General features: G+C 50.4%; 1 protein-coding gene and 1 long non-coding RNA gene across 13 annotated transcripts in view; one reads left to right on the forward strand and one right to left on the reverse strand.

The window, feature by feature from the left end:
• Positions 1 to 234: 234 nt before the first annotated feature.
• Positions 235 to 20583, reverse strand: part of FNBP1 (formin binding protein 1) — a 144691-nt gene continuing 124342 nt past the window's right edge. For 6 of the 12 annotated variants that reach the window (XM_023242848.2, XM_023242847.2, XM_045043315.1 and 3 more), the window contains 5 exons: positions 15880 to 15989; positions 10378 to 10510; positions 9009 to 9130; positions 8574 to 8710; positions 3991 to 6906 (listed from right to left, as the gene is read on the reverse strand). In XM_023242848.2, coding sequence (XP_023098616.2) covers positions 6731 to 6906; positions 8574 to 8710; positions 9009 to 9130; positions 10378 to 10510; positions 15880 to 15989 — 678 coding nt within the window. In that variant the 3' untranslated portion in view covers positions 3991 to 6730. Of the gene's footprint in view, positions 3314 to 3990; positions 6907 to 8573; positions 8714 to 9008; positions 9131 to 10377; positions 10511 to 15879; positions 15990 to 20583 lie in introns of those variants that run through there. The other 6 variants (XM_023242849.2, XM_023242840.2, XM_023242838.2 and 3 more) reach the window with 2 other exon arrangements.
• Positions 2333 to 10754, forward strand: LOC123381674. Its single transcript, XR_006588966.1, has 2 exons — positions 2333 to 2461; positions 10015 to 10754. It is a non-coding gene; the product is annotated as an uncharacterized LOC123381674 (long non-coding RNA).

The raw sequence follows: 20583 nt of genomic DNA on the forward strand, positions 1-20583 counted from the left end.
AATCTCTCATCACAATGTCCCCGACAGGCAGCTTTACCGCCAGCGGGTGGGGGGATGGTCAGAGCGAGCCCGGCCCCAGTCTCGACGGCTACGTGACTCGTCTTGGGTTCACACAGTAAATCAGCGAGGTGCGGACGGGCCCAGCCGCCTCCGCCCCCAGCCCAGGGGCCCTGCCTGCTTCCGTGACCCGGGTCACCCCGCCAGTACAACAAAAACAGTCCCGTGACAACGTAACAGAGGTTATACTTTTATTTAACATTTAAGAGGGTTAACGTATAGTTACAAGGTCAATATAAGCCTTCCAATGGAAGCACTTTATTTGGTTTAATTCCATCTCCAGAGACAAATGGGCAGTTCCAGAACCTTCACAATGGCAATGGGCCGTTACAACACTTGAGATGCCTCCAAAGCTTAGAATTAGTGCCACGCGCACAAATAAACTAAAAAGTTTAAAGGTGCTCAACGTCAGGTTAAAATAGAATTTTGGATCACTCTCTAAATAAGTTTTTTGTTTTTGTTTTTGTTTTTTTAATGATAGAAGCAGCACAAGGAGGCAGAGGCATGAGGAAGTATGAAACCAAGATTTCTGGAAAAATACTTAGCATCGATGTAACTTTTTTTTTTTTTCCACGTTCAGTAAACTTTCTCCTGTAATTACAGATGTCACCAGAAGGCATTAGGGGGCCCCTGTGCTACAGCTCATCTGGCCTGAGCCTCACAGCCTGGAAGCTTCGAGGCGAGCGCCATCAAAATCCAAAGGAAAATCCCATTACGGCTTTCCATACCTTTTTATCCTGCAAAGGAAAAACGGGGTAACTGACAAGTTCCTGTCTTTCGTTTCGTTTTTAGGTCATTGTCAGGGCAGGCTCCTTAAAACTTAGTCATTCTTACAACAGTATTCTAGCATCGGCAGGGAAACCACAGGCATCGGGGGTGCGGGGCGGGGAGGCCGGGAAGCAGGTCGAAAATTCCGCGTCTCTACCCTACGTGAACGCGTCCGTAAGAATAGATAGATGAGCTCCCAGTAGGACTCCCAGAGTAAACGATCCGTCTCAACTATCACATAATAACTTCTTTCCTTTGATGAGCTCGGCCTCACGGCGCAAACCCCACGCCGAACACTGAGAAGTGCTTACGATGCATTCTTTTTTGGACGCAGGTGGTACAGAAGGAAGGAAGGGGGGGGGAGGGGAAGGCGCAGGGGGTACAAGATACGAGTATATTCTATATCGGGTTTAACAGACATGAAAAGGACAAATCACTGCAGCTTCTACCGTATCCCCTATGTTGCGAGAAATGAATCTGTTCTGACCCGGGAGGGGAAAGATGCAATGCGCATGCGTTACCGAGGCTCTCAACTCGATTTAAAAAACCATTAGCGTCTTCGGTGGGGTGGAGAGTGGTCAGCTTGGCCTGGTGAGATTCAGAAGTTCCTGGGGACACCCGGTCACCCAGCGGCTGGAGAAGCCGCCCGTGGAGCCCCCGGGGCCGCCCGGACTAACCGCGCACCCCTAGGTTTGCAGGGACGCAGGGGAGCCCCGGCCCCCCCCCCTTCGCCCTTTGGCCGCCTGGCTTCCGGGTCACGTGCCAAGCCGGCCCTCTCGCGAGACTGAGGAGTTGGCCACGGGTGCGCCGCCACCGTGGGGACCGGAGGCCTGCCGCCAACGTAGCAGCCTCGCGACAGCCAGTGGCCGCAGCCTCTCCGGCAGGTGATCGTCAGGCCAAGGGCGTAGCCCCCTTTAGGGACAGACAGAAGGACAGAGAGACAGAAGGGGGGCGGCTCATGCTCTCTCGCTGGCTCGCCTTTAAACCCGAAGCTACTTCGGTTCACTTGCTCAACCCCGGGCGTTTGCTTGCTGGAAGTTTCTAGTCGCCGAGCCGCTCTGAGGGAGGCGTCTGGTCAACCCCGGTTTGCTGAGAGGAACCATCTTTGGGGCCGCTGGACACAGGCCCAAGCCCTTAGCACCTGCCCGTTTCTGTCCCTGTCCCTGTCCCTTCGGCTCCCAGAAGACACCCTGGTCTTAGATTCGTAAATGTCGAGAAAAACTGAGGAGGTTCGAGGCGACCGCCTAGTTACCGAAAGCCAAACGAGACAAGAAAGAGGCCCGATTTCCTTCTTGGGCTTCGGATGGGGTCTCGTCCACAGACACTCCCAGCCAGTGATTTCTCCCGACTGTTTCTGCACCAGAAAAGAAGGAACGCTGCGCTGCTCTAAGGCATGAGTGGCCACAGGCTACGTGGCCTCACGTTGTCCCCAAGGGTCCGCCAGGGGCGGGAAACCTCGCTCCAGAGGCAAACGCAGTCCAGTCTCCGTGGCCTGCAGAACACGTGAGAACATACAGAAGCCGGAGCCACGGGCAGCACAGGGTCTTTGGTGAGGAAAGCGCTAAAACCCTAAGACGCACATCTCGGAATTCATGGAAAGACGGGAAGTTTCGCCCTGCGACCAACTAACGCCGAGGTGAGACCCTCGTTCGTAAAGCGCCAGGGTCCACAGTGCTCATTAACGAGGGACACGACAGGGAGAAGGCGGGTGGATGCGGGCTTTTGTGCGTGGCCCCCGGGCTGGAATAGGACGTCCAGTCCAGACCTTTCCAGGCCACTGAGCACGGGCCCCAGATAAAAACACGTGTGTGCTGAGCGTGCACGGAGGGGGGGGTGCGCGCGTGCATGCGTGTGCGTGCCCCCGTGGCCACCGTGGCCGCTCTCGGGCCATGACATGTTGCAAGGGCCAGTGTTTGGGGCGAGGTGAGGACCCATAACCAGAAAAGGACCACTGAATACTCAACAGAGTCGGGACACGGGAACACGTCAGTGACATTCGGGCGCTCAGTCCACCTGGTGCACACCTGGCCTTCCTCGTCCAGATTTTGTTAGTCTCCCGGGCGGGGGGCGGGGGGGAGGCGACCAGTGGCAAAGTTTTCACGAAAGGCACAGTGTGAACCATGGACGGGCCAGGATGCTCCAGGTAGACTGAGGGCCGAGGCGGGAGCCTGGGGAGGGGGGAACACGTGTCTAGCTGCCTTCCGTGGCCCTGTGTGTGGTGGGGACAGGGACAGACCTGCTCCCCGCAGAGGTGGCCGGACTGGGCCACGGAAGGAGCAGGGCCACGAGGGGCATGCTGTCGAAAGAAAAGAAAAAGAAAAAGGCAAGCAGCTACGTGGCGGGGGGTGGGGTGGGGGGTGGGGGGGGAATGTCACTTCAGGCTGAGATGTCCAGGGCCACGGTCCAGCCCAGCGCGGGCGCCCAGGCCTGTGGAGACAAGCAGACCGGAGGGTTTCTCCTGGGAAGGCTCCCCGAGGCCTCTAGGAATCTACAACACAAAAAGAAAGAAAAAGACGGTTTAGAGGAAGGCAGGCGGTCAGGGGGGGGCCACTCTGTTTCTCAGAATGCACCACCCGGGAGGGGGGGACAGCTTCAGAACAGTGGGGCTGTCACCACAGGGCACGTCTGAGATAAGGAACTTTCACGGTTTCACTTCCCACTTCCCCTGGGGAACCCGCCTTTCCTTCAGGGGTGAACAGAGGCCCGCATGGGCGACGCTGCCCCCACCCGCCCCGACCCCCTCTTTCTAAGGGGGGGGGAAAAAATGTGACCAGGTTCCCAGGAGGGCGCGAGGCATTTCAAGGCCCGGTTCTGGATTCTGTCCCCGGCTGACACGCTCTGTGCTTTACAAAAGTGTAAAGTCTTGGTGAGAAAAGGAAAACCTGTCACTTTAATGTTGACTCAGCAGTAAACAGTGAAAGTTCTTCATCATGAGGGGGCAGAGGAGGAGAGAGAGAGGCGGATTCTGGAAGCCCTCGGGAGCACACAGGGCAAGAAAGAGAGAAGGTGGCATCATTTTAAAGGGTGGGGGCGGGGAAGGGCAGAATTTTTAAAAAGCATGTGGCCGGAAAAGTTCCCCGTTACTGAAGACAAAAGAGTTAAACACCCGTAGTACACAGAATAATTTTCTCGGAAAGGTGAAGAATCATTTAAAATACACAACACTGAGAAAAATACGTTTATTAGAGAGGCAGATACGAGGGTACAGCTGAAAGGTGCCAGACAGATTCTTTTCTTTTAGGGTAAGGAGAGCGAGACAATCATGTTGGCCGCATTCAAACAAAACTTACTCAGAGCCCAAGTGTCTACAATAAACTCAAGTGAGGAGGCAGCCGGCAGGGGGACCTAATCCTTCCGGCTTCCCCAGCGGTTACAAAAACAAAAAAGGTCATTAGGCAGCAGAATCACCAATAAAACAAACAGACAAAAGAGTAAAACGGTAAAACAACCAATTCAAGGCATCCTTTTTGTTCTTAAATTGCAGTATATACAAATATAGTGGGGGGGGGGGGTCGGTGGGGGGGGGAGGGGATTACGGGCATATTTAACAGAAAGCAATTAAAAAAAAAAAAAACCAAACCATAAAAGAAGGTAAGTCACAATCCAACTGACCCATTGGACGCTCCTCTAGTCTAAATATCTTGGCAATCGTTAAATAGTCACATAGTAGACCACACACACACACACACACACACACACACAAGTGCACAGGCACGAAACAGCTGCTTTGAGTTCTGGGCGTCAGGAAGCAGCAATCCACAAGCTGGGATGGGTTTGCTGGGGGGGTGGGGTGGGGAAGGGTGTTCTTGGGGGTCCCGACCAGATTTAGAAACCAGGTGGGGAAGACAGGCCCCTACGTATACACTAGTCACCTCTAAGTGTGCCTCTGAAATAAAAGGAGAAAACTTCATGAACAAGCTGAGACTCGTCTTCTATTGTAGCAGATTAACTGGGCGAGTAGAAACCAGAGTCTACACTCTGGGCAGAAATGGGCATCCTGATTCTTTGAGAATCGTTGCGGGATTTCTTCTAACACCCGGTGCTGCGCTGACCGGCTTAAACAGAAGCTACAAAGTGTCACTGTGCTGTCCCCGATCCTGTGGCGGCCTCTGCTAAGGGCCTGGGGGCACACAGCTGCAAACCGTGATCATTCATTTACACGCCCAAACCGGCCGCCAGCCCCCCCCCCCCCCCACAAACCAACTGAGCCATCTTCTGAATCAAATCTGCACAACCATAAGGGGGAGAAAACAAAAAAAAAAAAGAATTCATGCCCTGTCATACTTCCCAAGGGAGGCTTCAAAAGGCTAACGTCTTGGCCATTTTAAGACTTCTTCAATGTTTAATTTGCTTCCCGCAAGCAGTTCATCGTCCGGAAATGAGTCCAGCAGCGGACAGAAAGCTTGGATTTTAGTATCTGGGGTCTCCCGTGCGCTTGGGTCCGTGCCTTCCGCTAGAATGTGCAGCAAAAGCACTCCTGTCTCCTGCCAGGTGCTGCCCCCGCCCAGGAGCTGCGGTTGCTTTTCAGATCAGCCGTATTTATTATGAAAAAAAATTTTTTTTTGGTAAAGTCAGCTGTAAATTGGCTCGAGCTCATAAAAGGAGCTCACAACGTAAAAACCAGGAGCTGAGTTCCCATTTAAAAGTAGGAAAGACATGAAGTGGTTTTCGAAGCCAAATAAAAGGAAAATCTCAACCTGACCCCTTTATTCTGAGCTGGTTCTCTGGGATCTCAGGGTAGATTCTTGAAATGGGGACAGGCACTGGGCTCGGTACCCGTCTACGCATGTGATCAATTTCACTACCCATCTTGCCAATTTAAAAAATGCAAATCCCCATGTGACCCAGATTCCTTTCAAGACGGTGAAACGCTTTATTTTACTCCGGCCATGGTTAATTATACAAAACAAGCGAGCACTTCTCAAACAGTTGTCCGTAAATTCATATTTTGGGTCTTAAAGAATGCCAGGGATTAAAATAAAACAAAACACCTTTGAAAAGTGATTAGCCGGGGTCTGCGTGTAAGAGGCAGCTGGTGGCGAACCAGGTTCTATTTATGGCCCCACCTGGGGAAGCGTGAGCTGCCTACGGCCCCCGCTTGCCACAAAGGCTCCAACAGAAATGCACTGATTTTTGTTAAGTTATCTGAACAGCACCAGGGCATCTGATGGGCTCGGTCGACCGCAGAGGGAGGATGGCAAAGTCAACTGGTTGATCGTTAACCGAGCTTTTCCGGGTTTCAGTGGGTTGTCTGGGATCACGCAGCCGTGACAGGCTCATCCCAAGAAACCAATCGCGATCTTAAATGTGTTTAAGGAAAAAAGACACACTTCTTAGTACCAACATAGGAATCTCCTCACTCTTTCCTCCAGGAGGGGGAGGTTTTATTTCTGGCTTCTTCCAAAGCGGACGCCTGCAAGATCGAACTGACCAACTTGCGGAGCTCAACGTGTTAAGTTACAAAACGGAACGTCCTAGGGCAGTTCAACGGGGACACAGATGCTACAAGCAGGAGGGCGGAGGTCTTACGGCACCCCTCTGACGCGCGTGGACGTTTTAAACTCAGAAACGTCGACTAGAGGCTAGAAGGGCACCTTTGTTTTTCTGGATGCCTACAGGTAACTGCCAGGGGCAGGACCGTTTGTGGATTGCAAATGACAGCATCGTAAGGGGGCAGGTGGAAGCTTTTCACATAATATTTCATTAGCGAGTGAAACTTGGTTATCGTCAAAACTAGCCAGGGAAAGCCGGGTGTGAGACGCCTACGTGCCCACCGCGCCCGGCCCAACGACAACACGCACGCGGGTGTCCTCCATCGAGACTTTGAAGGACTGCCTGCAACCGTCATAGGTGTGGAGCGAGACAACGCCAACTTTTTTTAAGTTTTTTTTTTTTAAAGTTGTTATTAAATATAAGTCTTAGCACCTTTGGCATTTTTGTCCAAATAGACTTCGACGTACGAAGTGGGGACATAACCCTCTTCTTCGTTCCTCCGGATGCGGGTCCACCCGTCACCTTTGTCTTCCTCTATAACGTACAGCGTTTCTCCTTCCACTACTGAAATGGTTCCTTCATTCTGCCCTGGGGAAGCAAGATCAGAGTATTTTAGGCTTCTCGCGCCATCCTGGTGGGGCACACAGGGCCGTGAAGAAAGGACAGCCAGCAATAGAGGCACCCACCCCCTCGCCCGTTCCCCTCCAAGGCCTCCTCCCTCGCAGAAGCTTCTAGGCCCTCCCCCCAAGGCCCTTCTCCAGTTCCTCCAGGGAGAGCCCTCCCCTCCTTCCGGGGAAGCCAGGTGTCTCCCCGGGGAAGGGGAGGGGGGCTCTTTGCGCCGCTCTTCCTCTCTCTTGCGGAGAACAAAGTCCCAAGGCCTTGATGACCCCTTTTCAGACGACATCCCGACTTCTCTTTCTCCCTTTCTGGTTCTTGTCTGGAGCGAAGGTTCCACTTCTCCCTGCGATCTGTGTCCGCCTCCCTGTTGCCCGGGCACCTGAACCGCCGGGCTCACGGTTATGTTATTATTACGAATAATAATACAAATCCCAAACCACGACTTCCTCCTCCTGCCTTCCCACTTCAGGGAGACCCCAGGAAGGCACCTTCGGGACCCCTCTCCGCTTGCGTCCCCCTCTTCGTTCCCCGCTTCCCATCAGCCAGGAGTCTGAGCGCTTGGCTGACCGCGGCATCTCGGTGCCCACTCTCGAATCGCGGTCCCCAAGACCATTTGCGGGAGACAGTTGCCAAAGTCTAGCCCCCGCGGCTCAAACAGCGTTCTGAGCGCAGACTGTCTGGGGCGCTGTTTACAGGGGGTGCCGTAGGGGTGGGCCGAGGTGTGGGAAGGAGGCAACATCGGCAACATTTTTAACCTGGTGCTTTCTTGTCACTATCAACATTTGGTCTGTGCCAAGGGAATCTGTAAGATCCCTTCGTTCCAGGGCTTCCCCAAACCAACCCGAGCTCGGATGGCTTCTTCCACAGCATCCTCGTTAGCTTTCTACAGGACATCGTGCTGGAAACGCTCGGCTAGTCTTTCTAACCCTCCGTCCCTGTTCTCTGATTGGTCCTGCACATGTGACAGTAAAGATCCTAAGGTATCAACACCCTGCTCAGATGCTTTCAATAGCTCCTCCGTTATTGCCAAGTCAAATCCAAACGCTGCTCTTATCCCCGGCCCCCCGCACAGGTACCACTTTCTCGTCTCAGATTCCCCTATTCCTAAGACCTCTAAGCTCCAGCCGCACGAGCCCATGCTTTCCTTCCCTCCCTCCCTCCGATGTACAGCAGCCTGGAGGGTTCTCTGAGTTCTCTTAAGGATGGGATCTCACCTTCACACCCCCCCCCCAGAGTGATTGATGTCCCCCTGTCACTCTGTACCCCTCTTCTGGTAAACGCTGCAAATGTGTGTCTGCTCTCTGATCTCCGGGGGCGGATGCCAAGCCACACCCACCCACATCCCCGCCCCCCGGGGCCTTTCCAAGACAGGGGGCTCCAGAAGTCCTGGAAAGACAGATGAGAAATCATCATCATCCCACACTGTCTGCTGCAAGTAAACTCCACCAAAGCTGTTCGGTCGTGCGGACCGAAGGGCAAACTATACAGCAGTCAGCCACGTGATGATGACGGTGACGACGGCAACTCTGAGCAGAAGGAATCTTCTAGAAAGATCTAGAAGGCTTCAGAAGAAGGTCCGGTCACAGCAGGAGGAGGGGCAGCGTGCGCAAGCGGGGAACCCCGTGGGCCCATGTCACCTTCGAACGTGTAGAGGGCTTTGCAAGTCCCGATGGCAGGCAGGGGCTCCTCATCATCAAACTCGTCGTCGAAGTCCGTGGCCAGCACCTTCACCTCACTCTCCTGACTCTGCTCCTCCGTGTAACTGCCATCCGGGCTGCTCAAGAAAGCAAAGCACACAGCAACTATAGCGACCGACCCCGGTGAGGGCTCAGACTCTGCCACCGTGCGAGCAACGTGCTTGCACACACGCCCCCACACCCCCCACCGTCCCCCGCTAACGAACACCATCTCGGGTCACCCTGCCTGTCCATCCCCGCCCCACGCGGCATCAGGGACCCGAGTCGTGGAGAAAGGGCGGCTCAGGCCCCACGGGCGCTTTGGTATCAAGAAACCGCCTTATGTTCCTTTCCAGCCTCCAGAATCGGGAAGCGAACACAAGCGAGATACTGTACCTCTCACGGTCCTGAGCGCAGTTGTTGACCGTGGTCGGGTTCTGGGCCTCGTACATTCCGCTCTGGCGCCGGGCCTGATCGCCGCGCGCTGGCAGCCTGCCTTCCACCTCGGCCAGCCAGGCCTGCGAGCAAGAGTGACGAAAGGCCCTGGAGTCCTACGGCCCCACGCTGGGGTTGCCCGATGGTCACTGAAGCTGAGACTCCAGAAGGACTCCATGGGGGGGAGTGGTGGCGACGGGGGGGGGAGGGGGTCCCTCCAGTGTATCTGCACTTGGCTGTACCACCGCTTCTAGCTCGCCTCACCTCGGAGACGCAGAAGCAAAGGCACTGAGGCAGCTGTGACAATGGGGCAGAAAGAACACGGGACCGGACCGTGTCACACTCTCGGGCTTTTTGCAAACAGCCGTGTGGTTTCAGATGCATTGCTTCCAGTTCCTTCTGGTTCCAAAATTCTGTGACCTCGAGGTCACACGGGGAAACAGGAGGACCCTGCCCCACGTAAGCAGTGACTCAGTTTGAAAGCCACGCTTCCTTTTTTTTGGGAGTATCACTCTCTTGAATAGGGAAGAAACATACATAGAGGAAATCCAAAGTAGAAAAAATTGCCCTCGGCGGCATTTGAAACAGGGTAAGAGACGGGCGAGAATGAAAGTGATCAGAAAAGGACATTTCTAGGCTCTAGAGACTCAAAAACAGTACCAACTGATGGATGGGCTCCAGGAAGAATTTTAAAAACGCCCCCGTTGACCCTTCGTGGCTGCAAATCACCTATTCTGACGGGAACGATCGGTTACTAATGGATCTTTCCGTGTTTTGTAGCCTTCACGTTTGGGGGCAAAAGAAGCCTTTGAGTGCTCCTCTCTGGGTCCTTGAAACATTTATTATTTGTATTTCCCACTCACTTCTGATCTGTGTCTCCTCCCGGTTTTCACAGACATAACCCTTTAATAACGGGGCCTTTGAAAGAACAATAACATATTGGAATTGATTTTTTTTTTTTTGTAAGTTTTTTTGATTCCCGGCGGTGTTGGACGATTACATTCTTCCAGTTGTTTCCATGACCAACAGAAAACGAAGCAGGATCAACTAAGGGAGGCGCTTCTGGAAAAGCACTGTGGATCCCAATACGACTTTGATCGGCATCGGCGTTAGGAGACATAAGGGACCGAGGGCGTGCTGAGGGGCAGAAGGCTCAGTGCACGACCATTTCCTCTTACGACAACTCGAGACCCACCCCTTGAGACCCACCCTGACACCTCTGGCTGAATCTCCAGACACACTGGGACCGCGCCCCCCCCCCGCCCCTCCCTCTATTTCTGTCTTTCTTTTTTTTTTTCAACAGAGCTTTTCAACCCCAGCTTTTTCATACCTCAAATTTCTGGGCTTCTAGCCGCAGTTTTTCTATATTTTGGCTGACTTCTGTTAATTTGTGATCCAGGCTGGCTGGGTCTCCCATCTGAGGATTCTTTAGGTAAACATCTTTCATTTTTGTTATAGCATCTCTGGAGGGGGGTGAAAAAAACCAAGAATGAGCAGAACACAGTGAAAGGTGAATGTCACGAGCTAAGTGTAGTCTCCTGACGCCGTGGGAACCGTGTTAAGCAGGGGAAGACTGGGTAACGTCTGGGTTGGCGGGGAGCATCGGGGCTTGCTTTCCTTCCTTAAAACTCTGTAAGAATTCCGCTCCCCAGGCCTGTGTCATCCAGAGAGGGTTATTAAACTCTCAGTCGCCTCTTCTGAATGCTACCTGGTGTCTCCCCATTGCCTTTAGCAGTTGAGAAACGTGAATCGATCCTGACCCCTCCCCTTGCCCCAAACGACAATAAAACCAAAGCAAACCCAGAGATTTCCTTGTGCGCGTCCTTCACGCAAGCCAAAGCGACAGCTGCCATCCTGGGTCCTGTGGGGCTATCGTTCGCTCACCCCGAGGAGAAGCACAGTTAACTGCTTTGCAAATTTTCCTACACACCCCTTTCAGCTATTAAGAAACCAGACCCATCCAGTTGGTATCCATGATGGGAGAGCGGCCGAGCCTCAGAGCTGCATACAGCGAGATTCCACCGCCTTCCTGAAATCAGGTGTCGGAGGCCCGCCCACAGCAGCCCGAGTAAGGGATCCCCATGCTTGGGTTATCTCTAGGACCACAGAGCCCTATTAATTTGAACTCTGGCTTCAAGGCACCTTCAGAGGGGGTCAAGATGTTAAAAAGTTTAGGGGCGCCTGGGTGGCTCGGTCGGTTGAGCATCCAACTCTTGATTTCGGCTCAGGCCACGATCTCGCGGTTCGTGAGTTCGAGCCCCGCGTCGGGCTCTGCGCTGACAGCCCGGAGCCTGGAGCCTGCTTCGGATTCTGTGTCTCCCTCTCCCGCGCCCCAAAATAAATACACATTAACAAATTTTTTCAAAAAGACGTTAAAAGCTTAACCCAAGTGACTCTGCAGGTGGTAGCGGGCCAACTTTAAGGAGCTTCCGTAAAAGACACTCTACACCCATCATACGACATCAGACCAATGAACCAAACCCTATTTTGAGTCACGGGAAATAGTTTAAATTTTTCTTTTTAATGTCTATTTATTTTTGAGAGAGACAGAGATGGAATGCGAGTGGGTTAGGGGCAGAGAGAGAGGGAGACACAGAATCCGAAGCAGGCTCCGGGCTCCGGGCTGTCAGCACAGAGCCCGACGTGGGGCTCGAACTCACAGACAGTGAGATTGTGACCTGAGCCGAAGTCAGACACATAACCGACCGAGCCACCCAGGCGCCCCCTTTTCTAACTTCTTGAGATGGATACTTAGCTCACTGATGTTTGGCGTTTTTTTTTTTTTTTTTTAATTTTTAATATGTATCATAAAGCTCTAAGTTTCCTTTTATATCACTTTAGTGATAGCCCAGTAGCTGATTCGGAGAATGTGCATTCAGGTTCAGTTCTGCTCTGTATATTTCCCAGTGCCTAGTATGACTTCTTTAGTCTCTGAGTTATTCAGAGCTACATTTCTGAATTTCTAAATTTTTGTTCTCGGTAACCAGCTTTATGTCAGGCTTCAGAGAGCACACCTTGAATGCGGTCTCCCCTTGGACGTTTGTAGAGATTCGCTTCATGAAAACAGGATGTGCTCAATTTTTGGAAATGTTCTAGTGGGTGCTTGAAAAGAATGCGTACCATGCAATCACTGGATAGGCGTGTCCTGGGTCAATGTGATCAATCCTATCATTTAAATATTCTGCCCTGAATGTGTTAAATCTGTTCTGTCAGTTACGGACAGAAGAGCATTAAAAAAAAATGTCTCCCTACAACGATGTGTTTGTGTTTCTTGTACACACTGATGTCCAAGGGTTAAGAGCAAAACCTTGTTTATGTTTTGAGGTCATCTGGTCCTACGGATTTAACTGAGCTGTTTGGTACTCGAAGTATTTATTGTTATAAAGTTGATCCTCCTTGAGCTGAATAGCCAGAGGGTTTTTTTGGCCCGAAAGTCAGTCTTCCTTCGGTCGGCACTGGCCAATCAGTGGATGACAGATCTTTTTCCATTCTTTTATTTTCAACCTTTCTGTACCTTATGTGTTAGGGGTGCCCTGGAGCCTGCTTCGGATTCTGTGTCCCCCTCTCTCTCTGTCCCTCCTCCACTTGTGCTCTGTCTCTCAAAAATAAATAAAAATATTAAAAAAAAAAAAAAAAAGGAAAAGGAAAAGAAAAGGGGCACCTGGGTGGCTCAGTCAGTTGAGCATCCGACTTCAGCTCAGGTCATGATCTCAAGGTCTGTGAGTTCGAGCCCTGTGTCGGGCTCTGTGCTGACAGCTCAGAGCCTGGAGCCTGCTTCGGATTCTGTGTCTCCCTCTCTCTCTGCCCCTCCCCTGCTAGAGCTTTGTCTCTCTCTCAAATAAATAAACATTAAAAAAAATTTTAAATGAAATCTACCATCAACTTTGTGCTTCTGACTAATCCTGCCTTCGTCTACACACAAATGTCAGCGGCATGACATATGGTTTGTTCATCACTTTATCCTCAGTGCCTACGATATCTCCTTGTACACAGTACATGCTCACTAAACAGTCATTTAGTGAAGGTTTAAATGTGATTTGCCTAATTACCAGCAAGGCTGCTGGAAGGGTTAAAAGGTTAACCAGGTTCCCTGGCCATGACCCAAGTGGCAGAGGAAATTTTCTACGTAATTATTGGACAGCGTCCGGTGTCATCTCGGATACTTGAGTCCTAACTTCCTACTCTCGGACAGAATACAACTGCTCACATATTAAACGGCGTGAGGTTTAACTGGCTTATATACACCGATGACCCTTGCTGTATTTGGTCCCACGTGTAATAAAAAGTACAGGGACAAAGTTTTCATTTCAGGAGGTGTATTTCTAACATAAAACAGCAGCGAAGGTAATTATATGTGCTGCTACATTTTATATGGCGTAACAGGATTTATAAAACCCACCCACTTTTCAGGAACTGCTTTACCAGAGGCAAAAAAATAAAATAAAATAAACAACTACTTTTCTTTTGCATGTACTTTAACTGTACTGACCTACCAATTGTTTGATTTATGCATAACCACATTTTATTTTTAAAAACGATTTTTTTTAGTGTTTATTTATTTTTGAGAGAGAGACAGAGAGAGAGAGAGACAGAGACACAGAGCACAAGCAGGGGGAGAGAGGGAGGCACAGAATCCAAAGCAGGCTCCCGGCTGCAAGCCGTCAGCGCAGAGCCCGACGCGGGGCTCGAACTCACGAACCGTGAGATCATGACCCGGGCCGAAGTCGGACGCTCAACCGACTGAGCCACCCAGGCGCCCCTGCATAACCCGATTTTAATCCCAGCTTCCATATCGTTCAAATTGCACAGAGTCACTTTTTGGCTACATGCAGAGCACAAAATCTCAAGTTATCTTTCAGAAAATCTCAAGTTCAAATCTCAGATGGATCAGTGACTCACCTAACTCACTCAGGGAGAATTTTAGAAGGTGGGAGACAATTAACAAAGTGGTTTTTCAATCGGGATTAGTAGCAAGTATCCCCTACGTGATATAAAAGATGTACAGGTTATAAACGTGGGAAGCACAAGGGAAGACAGATAGCAAATCTCTTCCATTTTTTTTTTTTTTTTTTTTTTTTGTGGGTACGATTCTAGGAACTTGCAAAACAGCTCCGAAAACTGGGAACCCTGGAAGGGGAGACAGAAGCTGGTCAAGAGTCAGCAACCGTCACCCCCCTGACGGCTGGCTGTGTGTGTGTAAGGCATACTGTGATTTATTTTCTAGACACTGTCAATATGTTCCGTAACAAGATACGGAGACGCGAGAACCTCTGGGAAGGCTGACTGTCATTCAACCTCAGGGAGAAAAACAAGCACGTTTTGGACCCAAAGCTAGGACATGGGGCAAGGGGGAGGGGCTAGAGTCACGCCGTGTTTCTCTTCCTCATTTGTACACGAGACTTGGCTCTGGGGCACGTGGGTGGCTCAGTGGGTTAAGCATCTAATTCTTGATCTCGGCTCCGGTCACCCTCTCAGTTTGTGAGACAAAGCCCCGTGTCAGGCTCTGCGAGGACAGTGCGGAGCCTGCTTGGGATTCTTCCTCTCTCCCTCTGTCCCTTCTCCCCCTCCTCTCTCCCTCTCAAAATAAATAAACTTAAAAAAAAAAAACCAAAAAAACCAACCCTCAGCTATACAGTCACGATTTAAAAAAAGAAGAAGGTGGGGGGGATGGGTGAAGCAGATTAAAAGCACACGGATCGGGGCGCCTGGGTGGCGCAGTCGGTTAAGCGTCCGACTTCAGCCAGGTCACGATCTCGCGGTCCGGGAGTTTGAGCCCCGCGTCAGGCTCTGGGCTGATGGCTCAGAGCCTGGAGCCTGCTTCCGATTCTGTGTCTCCCTCTCTCTCTGCCCCTCCCCTGTTCATGCTCTCTCTCTCTCTCTGTCCCAAAAATAAAAATAAAAGTTGAAAAAAAATAATTAAAAAAAAAAAATAAAAGCACACGGATCATGATGAACACTTCATAAAATATGAACTGTCGAATCACCACATTGTCCGCCTGAAGCTAATACGACAGCGCACGTTAACTCTACTGGAATTAAAATTAAACACCTAGGAAGAAATACAAAATTTAAGGGTCGCCTGGCTGGCTCGGCCGGGAGAGCGTGCGACTCTTGATCTCGGGGTTGTTGCGTTCAAGCGCCACGTTGGGGGTAGACGTTACTTCAAAAGAAGTAAAAAAAAATTTTTTTAAATGCAGAAATATAGAAAAAAAAATAATCTTATGTATTTTGTTGCCCAAACTCAGAATAAAACCTATTTGTGAAAAGAATTCTCCTGATCAGTACTGAGGTCCTCCAGGAGACTCTCCGCGACAAAACACGCGGCCGAAATAGTCACTTATGTTGAACCCGTTTTAGGATTTCCTGTCTTTCCAAACTGAACCTGAGTTCCTTTTTCTTTCTTTCCTTCTTTCTTTCTCTTTTTCTTCCTTCCTTCCTTTCCTTTTTTTCTTCCTTCCTCCTTTCCTGTTTCATTTTTCCTCCTTCCTCCCTTTTCTTTTTCTATCTTCCTTCCTTCCTCCTTCCTTCCTTTTTCTTTATTTTTCCTCCTTCCTTCCTTCCTTCCTCTTTCTTTCTCTCTTCCTTCTTTTTTCTTCCTTCCTCCTTCCTTCTTTTCCTTTCTTCCTTCTTTCCTTTTTCTTTCTTTATTCCTTCCTCCCTTTCTTTCTTTCTCTCTCTCTCTCTTTCGACTTTTTTTTAAGTCATCTCTACACCCAACGTGGGGGCTCGAACTCACGACCCCGAGACCGAGCGTTCGCGAGCTCCCCCCGACTGAGCCGGCCAGGCGCCCCCGAACCTGAACTTCTCAGTAAGTCCCGCTGCTGCACTCTACCTTTGGTCCATCTCCTTTTGGATTTCTTTATTTAATTCATCGACTTTCTGCTGCAGCTTTTTCCTTCTCTGCTCAGGCGGGAGGTTGCTGAAATCCTCCGGTGCGGCGCCCTGCAGATGCAAACACGCGTGAGCCAGCGGCAGGGCTGGGAAACAGACACCGAGCGAAGCCTGCGGGAAAGATGCCCCCAGACCCCGGGGGCTGCAGATGTCCGCATGTGTCTTCATGAAATCGGTGAAGCCCTTTCCCACGACACCCAGCTGAGTCGCAGAATCAGTGCATGCAAACCGCCAAGGAAAGTCCCACAGACCGGTTCCCGCTCCAGGTCTGCCGGCCCAGCCGCCTTCCACCAAAGGCAGAGAGCGAGACGGCAGAAGGAGGGGGGCGGAGAAGTACCTCTGACCCCCGCGAGAATCCACGAGAAACCCATTTTGCGACAGATTCTCCACTTGACCGTCAGGGTCGGTGGCATCGCTGAAGTCTGAAGGAAGTTTGGAGTTTCTGCTTCCTTCGTAAAACACAGGGACAAGCGCCCCTGTCACCCATGTCCCGTCAAAGGCACTGCTTTCCTCCCTGATCTTTCTTCCCATTTCTGCACACAGGCGGAGGCCAAAAGTTTCCATCCCCAGCAAGTGACGGATGGGACATCTGGCTCCTCAGAGACCGTGGTGAACAGGACATTAAAACATATATCCTCCCACCTCCCCACCCCCCACTGGACCCTTCCCTCTGAAAGTCTGGTCACGCCTTTTGACATCTAGAGGGTGACTGCAGAAAAGTCCGCGGAGAGCTCGCGCCCCGATCTCCACACCGGCTTCCCAGCGTGCAAATAAATCCATGCCAGCTGTTTCCAATCTGGCAGGAGGAGCAGATTTTGACATCTTGATCCCCCTTCAGAAACAATTCCTATCTTTCCTCCGTGCCTGCGATCTGAGCAGAAAATACCAACAGCGAGCTTCCAGACAGATGCTTACGCGTTAGAAGCTGCGGCTAGGCTGTTGGTCCCCGAGTGCTTTGACTTCAACGAGGCTGTGACCATAAAGACAGAGAAATGTATTCCACAACCAGGGAGAAGCCAAGGAATTGAGAAAGAGATTCCGCCGCCCTCCCCCCCCCCCACCCCGCCTTGCTTTCGAGCCAATTAAACAAAGACCAGACTGGCTCGGGAGGGGGTGGAAAAGAGGGGACCCGGATAACGGAATTCCGAAATCAAGCGGAATTTGCCAAGCAGCTAACATGGTGCTTTGTGACCAAGGCTCCTTGGCTGCCTGTGACCGGATGCCAGGTTGCTGGGCTGGAAGCGTGTGATTCAGCAGGGTTTACCCGAAGGCCACGCACAGACCTCTCAGCTGATGCTCTCAGACTTGTGCGCGCGTGTGTGTGTGTGTGTGTGCGTGTAAGAGGGAGAAGATTTGAGTGAAACCAGAACAGAAGTGGCTATTTCCCTGATGGCAAACCGAGCCAGTCCAATCGCCTCGACAGCGAAGATGAACCAGAAAGAAATCAGACTTGTTGTTTCTTTCCCACGTGCTACCACCGTGTCGGTAACACTTGAAACCCTCAATCGTGTGCTTCTTCACTTGGCTGAATTCAGTCGCCGGGCCTGTGAGCACGAGACTCTGTCCTCGTGCTGGGTCGACTCAAAACAGATCAAGCACGCTTTCTGGAATGGAGGGGCTTTTTGTTCTGTGTTGCTTTTCGGTGCTGCAACAAGTCACGGCCGCCAGGAAACCTAGCGAGCCGTTGATGTCGATTCACTGATCTTCACTAAGCCTGACTGTGTGCTGGGAGTCCCGAAGAATTTTTTTTCTTTTTTTTTTTTTCTTTTTTTTTTCAATGTTTATTTATTTTTAGGACAGAGAGAGACAGAGCATGAACGGGGGAGGGGCAGAGAGAGAGGGGACACAGAATCGGAAACAGGCTCCAGGCTCCGAGCCATCAGCCCAGAGCCCGACGCGGGGCTCGAACTCCCGGACCGCGAGATCGTGACCTGGCTGAAGTCGGACGCTTAACCGACTGCGCCACCCAGGCGCCCCCCCGAAGAATTTTTTTTCTACAAAGGATGGAAAAGGTCTCATGTCTGCACTGGTCAGTGCGGTAGCCGCACAGAGCTGCTGCACATCTGAACCGCGCCTAGTGCAACCGTGGGCCTGCTTTAAGTTTTCGTTTCATTTTCCTGAACTGAAATCTGAAAAGCCACATGTGAAGTGTGGCTACCGTGCGGGACGGCACAGGTCTAGATGGAGAACAGGTGTAAGATTTGCGTTTGGTGTATCCACAGCTGCAAAGGGATCTTCAGCAAAACGGACAGTACTTAGGACTTACGAACAGATGCCCTCAACAACAAAAAAGTTAATTTTAATCATTTACGAAAACTAAAAACGGTTAAATGATGAAGGAGTGAATTAGGGCCCTTTTGATGGATATTCCGTGTTTCTGTATTGCTGTTTAGAAACTAATCTCGGGGCACCTGGGTGGTTCAGTCAGTTAAGTGCCCCGACTTTGGCTCGGGTTATGATCTCACAGTTCGTGGGTTCGAGCCCTGCATCGGGCTCGGTGCTGATGGCTCAGAGCCTGGAGCCTGCTTCGGATCCTCTGTCCCCCCCTCTCTCTCTGCCCCTCCCCTGCTTGCACGCTCTCTCTCTCTCTCAAAAAATAAATAAAAATATTAAAAAATAGAACGTAATCTCATGCACTATGCCTCAAACAAACCTCATGTCGCCCTTGGAGACGCAGGTCGTAACTTCTACATCCAAAGGAGCGTATGGTGTCTGGAAGTGCCTTAAAAGGCCATTGTGTCCAATTAGCTTTTTAATTCCATGAAGGAATTTATATTTCTAGCTTCGGGTCAGAACAGACTTTCTGAAGTCTTTGGAATGGCCTGGTTTACAAAGAGACTGGCCACACCAGGTGGCACTGATGTTTCAGGAGGGGGGGCGTCAAAGCACGTATGGTTATTTTAAGTGGCTGTGGCTCTGGGAGGAACTTGTTTTACCCATTTCTGGAATCAAACACTTGCTCCGGAGCATTTCCCCACAAACAGCCCAAGCACGAGCTGCTTCCTGGGATTTTATGCTTGTTTCCACCCCAGGCGTCTCTGGGCAACACTCCACTTCTTTATTAGCGTCTACGCAACGATATAAAGCAACAATTCAATACCGGGTGGGTAAAATGATTTCTATCTCAGACAGAAAGACCGCCTAATATTATGAGTGATATTATCCTTTGTTGCCAGCACCTCAGCAGCAGAAGAAATACAGAAAGGGCAAGGAAGGAACCCCAGTATCTGAGAGACTCCTACTTAACTGACCTAATTTCTCCCCAATTGTTGCTGTCGTCGAACGCAGTTCATGGAAACATTTAGAATGTTTTCCTTCTTGTAGACACTTTAATTAGGGACTCGTCTTGGATTTTGAGTTTAAGGAATGTTCAATTTAATAAAATATTCATTTCCTTCCTTCCTTCCTTCCTTCCTTCCTTCCTTCCTTCCTTCCTTCCTTCCCTCTTCTGGTTTTGGCGTTAGGGTAATGCTGGCCCCAGAGAATGAGTTAGGAAGTATTTCCTCTGCTTCGATCTTCTGAAAGAAATTACAGAGAACTGATAGAATTTCTTCCCGAAATATTTGGTAGAATTCACCAGTGAGTCCATTTGGGCCATGTGCTTAATTCTTGATAAATGAATGCTAGGATCAAATAAATGTGTGTGTGCGCACATGTGTGTGTTTAAGTACGCTCCACGCCCAACGTGGAGCTTGAACTCATGACTCTGAGATCAAGAGTCACATGCTCTATGGACTGAGCCAGCCAGGCACCCCTAAAATATTCATTTTCTTTAGGGTTGAGTTGGTTGCCAAACACTGAGTCAGGTGGAAAAAATTCCGTATATGCGCACATATACATATACATGCACGCGTACAAATGTGTACATCAGGATAACCAGAAACTCTTATCCTGCATTATCAACAGAATTGCATAAAGTGCTGACTTCATCCCTGGTTGAATTGTTGCAATTTATCATGGTCCATAATTTTAGGAAATTCTCAGCTGTGCCGTTGAGACTACTATGTAAGTTACACGTATCTGAGGTACAGTTAAGGGTTATAGAGTTAAGAGTTTCTTTTAAGAAATTTAATAATGATTAGTCTGTTTACTAGGGCTATATGCAAGTATGTAGGAACAACACAGAACACTAAGTACATTATTTTAGAAAGGCTTAGGAGGCTCCTTCCGGTGTCTGTAAAGTCACCTTGTGATTTCTTAAATCAGCTATGCGCAAGGCACCCACGTATTTACGTAGCAACTTTAAAGATTCCGTGGCTTGCGATTCTCGCAGGCTGCCTCGGACCTGAGTTTGAGACCGGCACCATCCCTGCACGTGTCCTTCAGGCTCCCCACATCTTCCATCTGCTTCTGGGGTCCCCAGGGAGGAGCACCCTCCAGCTGCGAAATTTACCTTGACTCTAAATGATCCCATGAGCCACCCCCCCCCCCCCGATATTGAGTATTTCTATCTATGCTCACACTTAAATAAAGCTTATGAATATTTGCCATCCTCTTAAGGCCCCAATAAGAAAGAAAACCAAATCAGGAGTTAAGCGTTAATTTTCTTAGCAACTTGAAAAGATTAAGATCGCCCCTATTAGATTTTGGACCTTTGTTTTGCAAAGGTCTGATGAAAAAACACCAGCAAAAGCACACGCAAAGG

The sequence above is a fragment of the Felis catus genome, chromosome D4 (genome assembly GCF_018350175.1).
Source record: "Felis catus isolate Fca126 chromosome D4, F.catus_Fca126_mat1.0, whole genome shotgun sequence".
In the NCBI taxonomy this organism is placed as follows: Eukaryota; Metazoa; Chordata; class Mammalia; order Carnivora; family Felidae; genus Felis; species Felis catus.